Source organism: Nerophis lumbriciformis, linkage group LG03 (genome assembly GCF_033978685.3).
Source record: "Nerophis lumbriciformis linkage group LG03, RoL_Nlum_v2.1, whole genome shotgun sequence".
Classification (NCBI taxonomy): domain Eukaryota; kingdom Metazoa; phylum Chordata; class Actinopteri; order Syngnathiformes; family Syngnathidae; genus Nerophis; species Nerophis lumbriciformis.
In genome coordinates, this window is record NC_084550.2 from 24,859,388 (window position 1) to 24,867,500 (window position 8,113).

At 45.3% G+C, this 8,113-nt stretch overlaps 1 protein-coding gene across 1 annotated transcript in view; it reads right to left on the reverse strand.

The window, feature by feature from the left end:
- Positions 1–8,113, reverse strand: part of cdh24b (cadherin 24, type 2b) — a 576,558-nt gene that overhangs the window by 331,743 nt on the left and 236,702 nt on the right. The window contains exon 3 of the mRNA XM_061935917.1: positions 782–2,527. Coding sequence (XP_061791901.1) covers positions 782–2,236 — 1,455 coding nt within the window. The 5' untranslated portion in view covers positions 2,237–2,527. The remainder of the gene's footprint in view (positions 1–781; positions 2,528–8,113) is intronic.

Consider the following 8,113-nt stretch of genomic DNA (forward strand, 5'->3'; position numbering starts at 1 on the left):
TCCACCCCAACCGGGAGATGCATTGTTGCAATGCAGATTCAGCGTCATCTTCACTTGTTAATGCATTTTTTTTTTTAGGATTTTGCGTGCACCGCCGAAACCACCCCCCAGAAACATGACGTCATGGTTCACTCTTTAAAGCTGTACCGTGCCAGGCAATTGGTGTTGTCAACATGCAGCCAGGTAATGACTAATAAATTACACAAGAGCGAGATATGACTACGACCCAGAGTGTGTTGTGCCGAGGGAGAATGCAGTGATAAATCCTGTTGAACAAGTGTAAATCTGTCTCAATGAAATAGCATTAGCTCCACCTGTGACCATGAGGGACTAGAACGGACACGTCTGACATACAGGGAAATGAAGAAACACTCTCGTGTTCTGCCTCGGGGTGACGATCAATGACGGAGGGGGAAAGTAAGGCTATCAATTCCTCTGGATATGTCAATCCCCAAAGGTGGGAGCAGATTGGTAGTGATCATGACCAGGCCCTTGCTCGAATGGAATCTCTGGCTTTTGTTGCACCTCAGTAAACCATTGATTCATTGACGTTTTTACAGCTACCTGGAAGGCACCGCATTACATCGGAGCATAGTTAATCAATTCCTATTGTGGCTTTATATCAATGCATAAAAAAACTGCAGGGTTGAGTATGCAAACCACGTCTTGAATAAAAGGATTACCTATGGGCACATGAGGTAAAATTCCATGTAAGGGCTTTGTAGTTCAACTGTGTTATTAATAAGACCCTATGATCAATTAAATGAGAACATATTCTTACCCGGCCAATGAGAACAGGTTCAGGCCCGGCGTATTCTTCGATGACAAAGAACTGGTTCCATATCCAGCTTCTCCTGCTCCGAGAGCGAGACCTCTTCGGTTCCACGGAATCAACTGCCTGGTCCTCTGACTCTGCTTCTTCAAATACCAAGTTATTCCCATGTTCTGGATCATCCACCTGCGTCTCAGCACCTTTTGCGTCATGGTTCCATTCAGGAGCTGGATGGAGCCTTAGGATATGAGTGCTGTTGACAAGCTTTTTCTCTTCATTTGCTGAGTAGTGAGCTGTGCTGAGCTCTGTTTGAGCAGTGTGAACTGACTCCGTTAATGGGTCTCTGTGGGAATCTGCCGTTCTGTTCCCAGGTCTGAGTCCTTGGGGCTGCATTGTCAGCACAGATGGAGTGGCACCATTTGTTTCAGAGGGAACATGCAGTGGGAAATGTTTTGTCAGTTTGAGAGCTGATTCTGTTGGGTTGATTGCTATTCCTTTTTCTGAGCTCAGACTGACTGTGTCAAGAGGTGTTGACCTGAATAGACCCCGTTTTCTCTTGTTTTGACCGCCATCTGAGGTTTGTAATCCCAAAGCTTCCTGCCCGTTACTTAAACTCGGGACTTCCACTTTAGGATGAATTGTGTCAGTACTATGGTCTTGATTAAGCTCGGGAGCGGTGACTGTACTTTTGTATGGAAATGCAGTCTGGTTATCAGAGCCAGTGACAGACATGTCTTGTCTCGATATTTTCAGAGTCTCTAACTGTCCGTGATTAACGTCAATCAAATCTCTCTTTCTGCTCCGGCTGCCCTTGCTTGGAAAGTTCAAGCTGGGAACATTCTGCATCTGGGAATTGACTATCCTCACTAGGTTTTCTTTAGACAGCACTTTCAGAACTTCCGAACTTCCGCTGAGGTTCAGTTTTCGGTTTGACTCGATGCTTATCACTTTCCCCGGAATGCCTGTTGCGTAGATGTTCAAATCAGGTCTGTCTTTTGATCTTGAACTTGATCTGAATCGGGTTTTGTTAGAATGCAAGTCCAGCTTGTGATGCTGTATGATTGTTTTAACATTCTTTGTCGTGTTCTTAGCTTTCTTTGAATTCTGACTTAACTCCTTGTGGTGGCTGACCTCTTTCTTGCTAACAGTATCGACCTCATGCTTAGGCTTCAAAGCTTGCCTTTCTTTGATGGCGGCCGACGGAGCGGCGTGATTAGGCGGCTCTTTGGCGTACGGTCCAGTGTCACTTGGCAGTGCGTGACTAATCAGATTTCTTAGAGTCACCACTGGCATCACATTTGTCTCCCTGCTTGCTTCCCATTGGTCCGTAGCTTTGTTCTCCTCCATCTTCATCATGTGCGACCCACCTACTCCTCTCATCCATACAACCTTGCTGGCAAAAACTCCTCCTGACAGTACCTCCCACAGGCACATGGAAACCAATAGAAGATTACTTGTAATCATCTTGTCTTGTGGGAAGATGTCCTAATTGGAGCAATAGTTGCTGTGAGGCAGTCCTTGTTTCCAGTCTGTCTTCATTCTCTCTGCTGTTTTCCCTTGTTTTATCCCCCACCTGTCACTCTTTCAATCTGCACCTATGACTTAGCTAGAGGGCAAGTGCCAGTCACTTCTTTCTTTCCGTTTCCCCACACTACTCAATATATTCTTCTATCTCCCCAGGCTTCTTTCAGCTGTGTTCGTTTTCTTCTTCTCTAGGGCGATCCTCATTCAGCGTTTCAAAGAGGGTTGAATATCCTGGGAGAAAAAGATAAAGATAATGAAGTCAAAAACTTGAATCCTTGCATTAGGTTAATTAGATGTGGCACTACATAGACAGGTATGAACACCCACATACAGGAGGGGAGGACGGATCTATTAACGGAGTAGCAATTGCATTTTCTCGAGCTCAAAGGCATGGCAATGCCCGGAACACATCCATTTACGTCACCATAATGACCCGCATATTGTTTCGGTCCCACTCAATTCTACAGAATTATAGATGGCCAAAGACTATTAGAAAATTTAATAGAAATGCCTGTCAAGGATGTTTTACTGCAGTACCAAATCATCCTAATTTCCCTTTCACGCTTGATTAATTAGCTGGATTAACATTTTACTTGGATCAGTCAATACAGATGCAAGCCATCTATGGACGAACAGGTCCTTGTTGCTGTCATAGAGCTTTAAGTCCATCCATCCATCCATCTATCCATTTTCTTCCGCTTATCCAAGGTCGGGACGCGGGGGAAGCAGCCTAAGAAGAGAAACCCAGACTTCCCTCTCCCCAGCCACATCGTCCAGCACCTCCCGGCGGAACCCCACGCGTTCCCAGGTCAGCCGGGAGACAAAGTCTTCCCAACGTGTCCTGGGTTTTGATTGATTGATTGAAACTTTTCATAGTAGATTGCACAGTACAGTACATATTCCGTACAATTGACCACTAAATGGTAACACCCAAATAAGTTTTTCAACTTGTTTAAGTCGGGGTCCACGTAAATCAATTCATGGTCTCCTACCTAAACATCTCCCAAGGGAGGCGTTCAGGTGGCATCCTAACCAGATGCCTGAGCCACCACATCTGGCTCCTCTCGATGTGGAGGAGCAGCGGCTTTACTTTGAGCTCCCCCCGGACAATAGAGCTTCTCACCCTATCTCTAAGGGAGAGCCCCGCCACCCTGCGGAGGAAACTCATTCCGGCCGCTTGTACTCATGATCTTGTCCTTTCGGTCACAACCCAAAGCTCTCGACCATAGGTGAGGATGGGAACGTAGATCGACCGGTAAATTGAGAGCTTTGCCTTCCGGCTCAGCTCTTTCCTCACCACAACGGATCGATACAGCGTCCGCATTACTGAAGATGCCGCACCGATCCGTCTGTCGATCACACGATCCACTCTTCCCTCACTCGTGAACAAGACTCTGAGGTACTTGAACTCCTCCGAATGGGGCAATATCTCTTCCCCAACTCGGAGATGGGGCTTTAAGTCCTTAAAGACCTTTCAGTCGCTCTCTGAAAATGTCTGTCTTAGAAATGTGAGCCCCACAGACAATTCCCACGCCAAATCCAAATGTCAGGTATTGATAATTCTCCTTATTTAATGATAAAACAAACACACTAGAGAGGTATTTTCAAAGGATCTGTCTAGGCCCTGACAAGTCTACTGTATAATCTGGTTGTTTGTCAACTATCCTTTCTATGAAAATATCCAGGTTTACTTAGTTTATTCTCATCTCTCTTCACAAGTGTATCATTTCCATTCAAACCTTAAATTGGATCTACAGTATTTCACTGGATCTACTTCAAAAGTGTATTTTATAAGCTAAACTACAAACCAGGAGACTGAAGTCGTACACTCAGCGGAAACTTCAATCTAAGTTGACATGATGTTAAACAATCAGAACAGAACAAAGATCCGACACACAGACTGAATGAAGGAAAAGGAGACACTCATTAATGAGACATCAAGACACCGGTGGGAAACCCAAGGGCATTCAGGGAAATGTTTGCATGAAAACGTGATGGGAAGAGCAGGAAGAGACATGTAATTACTGTATTACTTAATTACTGTTCAGTGCCAATTTTAGTGAGAACAGAGGAGGCGGGCTGTGCATATACAGTACATCAACAACGTGTGGTGTACAAACTCCTCTATGAAAGACACTTACTGCTCCCCAGACCTTGAATACTTCATACATAATGAAAGACCGTTCTACATGCCTTTAGAAGTTCACATCCATAGCTATAATAGCGGTCTACATTCCACCCCAAGCTAATGCAAGGATAGTTATGAAGAAGGCCATCAGCCAGCTTTTAGCCTCATAGCCAGACACCATTGTCATAGCAGCAGGCAACTTTAGCCACTCCAATTTGAATTCTACCTGTGCAAAGTCTACGGAATCGCCTCCGATGCTTACAAAGCCAGCCGTCTGCCGCACATGGGTGTCTCAGACCACCTGTCTCGATCCTGACCCCAGCATACAAAACTCTCAGCTGTAATGAACCACCTTCAATAAAAACTGTGATGTCGGAAGAAGCCCGTTCATTTATCCAAGACTGCTCTGAGGCCACAGACTGGAGAGTTTTGACAGAGTAGTCACTTTGGAAGGGAGGACATCAACTGTCTTTTCATGCATCAAGTTCTGCCAAGAGACCATGTCTGTAGGAGAAAACAGTGCCAATTGTGGTGGAAAACACCAACCAGAAGCCATGGTTTAACGGAAAGCTAAATACTTATGTCTAGAAACCAACAAGCCTACAAGATGGTCCAGCTCACCCTGTGAAAGGGCATCAAAAGGGCAAAGCCCAAGTACAAGAAGCGGCTAGAGGCAGACCAAAATCACAGACAACCAGAACTACTTCTTTGCCCTTTTCTACCAACAGAGCACAGCAATCTGCATCCAGTTTGCCCGCCCCCGGTTTAGTGGTACGCCAAATAACCACCGTATTTTTCGGACCATAGGGCCCACCGGATTATACGGAACACTGCTGGTGGTTCTTTGGTCAAAATGTTGCATAGATGATGTTTTACAAATCATCTTCAAGTCGCTTTCTGACAGTTGCTCCAGTATGTGCTGTTTTGTGGGCGGTCTTATTTACGTGGCCCAGCTTTGACAGCGTCTTTTCTCCGTCATCTTTGTTGTAGCGGTGTAGCATGCAAGGACGGGAGTGGAAGAAGTGGCTCACTAGTGCAACAACAACGCCGGAAATGTTTCCCGTGAAAAAACGTCCGACTGGAACTCTCTAATAACTAAAGACCCTTGGGTGGATAATGTAAACTCACTACACCCGTATGTTTTAGCGCTTTCATGGTGAGTTTACTGACAGATATAAGTAAGAACTTTACACTACTTTATATTAGAAATGGCAACAGCAGAGGATGAATTTCCCATAACAAGAAGATAGAGAACAAGAAGCAGCTTATCGCACAGACTACAAAGGTGGACGCGAGTAATTTTTCAGGACTTATGCAGATCCCAAATACAAATCAGCACCATACTCTTATGTTGAGGCACAGTACAATCCATCAAGCGGTGTGGCTTCACAGCTTACCAAAGTCGTACTGAAACATTTTAATTGATTTTTGAGCGCCGTGTGTAATGTTCTATATTTTCAATGGAACATATAAAATGTTGGAATTGTATACTTGAGTCATATTGCAGTCTACGCGTATCTCTTATGTGTGGCTGCCATCTACTGCTCACACTTATCATTACACCATGTATCAAATACAATTGCTTCGAGGTCGGTAAGCACAACCACAATCATGCCGTACCAGGTTATAAAGCGCACTGTCGATTTTTGAGAAAATTAAAAGATTTTAAGTGAGCCTTATAGTCCAAAAAATACGGTGTGATGAACACTAACCAAACCGCGCTGAAGTGCAAAACAAATAATTTGTTTCTTCAAGTTATATTTAACCACCAAAAAAAATGCAGGATAATTAAACAGTCGTTCATGCAAAACCATAAAACATTAAAAAAAATATTGCAGCCTACACGTATCTCTTATGTGTGACTGCCATATACTGCTCACACTTATCATTACACCATGTACCAAATAAAATTGCTTCCATGTCGGTAAGCGCAACTAAAATCGTTCCGTACATTAGGCGCACCGGGTTACAAGGCGCACTGTCGAGGATTTGAAGTGCGCCTTATAGTCCGAAAAATGCGGTAGAGTGTTCTATTTTCTTAAACTGCGTGTAATCAACAAAAATATACTTATTGATTAAAACCAATGCCTTGTTTTTTAACGAGTACTTAAGCCTATTGCGCTACTGTCTTTTGATATTGATCAATATGGTGGTACTTGGAGAGTTTTTTCTGAGGTGGTCCAGTTAGAGAACCACTGCCTTAGTGCATAATACACCATCACCACTGTGAGTCATTTTTTTTAAAGTGCTGAGAATACACATTTGCATCTAAAAAAAAAAATGCGTGAAAGACCAGCGTTTGCAAGATTTCCAGAGATTACCCGACTGAAGGTGATCAGATAATGCCGCAAAATCCTTCATCGACATTGAGACCCGGAACCCCGTCAACCGAATGCTCATACTTCCTCTCCTCTGTGTCAGTCACCTTGCTGTCAGTTTGTCCCTCGCCCTTTCAGCGCTGACGCTTCAATCAATCGGCCGATCTCATTCGCAACATCAGAAGTGACAGGAGTCTCGCTCCTCCACAACGCAATTCTGCATACAAATCTACAGGAAAAAAACCCAGGCGAAGGATACATCCGGTAGTGACATGGGATGTCGGAGATATTTAACGGAATATAAATGTCACAGTGAGCCCATTTTGGCGCCGCGTTATCTCCGATGTGCAGCGTGAGGTGCGGATCGGGGGGTGAATTCAATGACGGAGCGGTTTTCTCTCTCAGAGGACCTTATCAGCCGGGATTCTGATGGCCAGGCAATCATTGCCGCGGGCACCTTGTTAACAGACCGAGGGGCAGGTGGTTTTTGTAAGGGAGCTGTTGCTCGTTTGTAAGGAAAAGGTGGAACAAAAAACTAACATCTGATGTGATTATTCACTTAAAGGTGTGTTCATTTGTAGCTGCTGCAAGTTTAAACTCTGAAGATTGTTAATGCGGAGATGCACTAATAATAATATAATTGTGGACTCGGAGAAGGCATTCGACCGTGTTCCTCGGGAAGTCCTGTGGGGAGTGCTCAGAGAGTATATCGGACTGTCTGATTGTGGCGGTCTGCTCCCTGTATGATTAGTGTCAGAGCTTGGTCCGCATTGCCGGCAGTAAGTCGGACCCGTTTCCAGTGAGGGTTGGACCCCGCCAAGGCTGCCCTTTGTCACCGATTCTGTTCATAACGTTTATGGACAGAATTTCTAGGCGCAATCAAGGCGTTGAGGGGATCCGGTTTGGTGGCTGCAGGATTAGGTCTCTGCTTTTTGGAGATGATGTGGTCCTGAAGGCTTCATCTGGCCAGGATCTTCAGCTCTCACCGGATCGGTTCGAAGCGACTCGGATGAGAATCAGCACCTCCAAGTCCGAGTCCATGGTTCTCACCCGGAAAAGGGTGGAGTGCCATCTCCGAGTTGGGGAGGAGACCCTGCCCCAAGTGGAGGAGTTCAAGTACCTAGGAGTCTTGTTCACGAGTGAGGGAAGAGTGGATGGTGAGATCGACAGGCGGCGTATTCAGTAATGCGGACGCTGTATCGATCCGTTGTGGTGAAGAAGGAGCTGAGCCGGAAGGCAAAGCTCTCAATTTACCGGTCGATCTACGTTCCCATCCTCACCTATGGTCATGAGCTTTGGGTTATGACCGAAAGGACAAGATCACGGGTACAAGCGGCCGAAATGAGTTTCCTCGGCCGGGTGGTGGGTCTC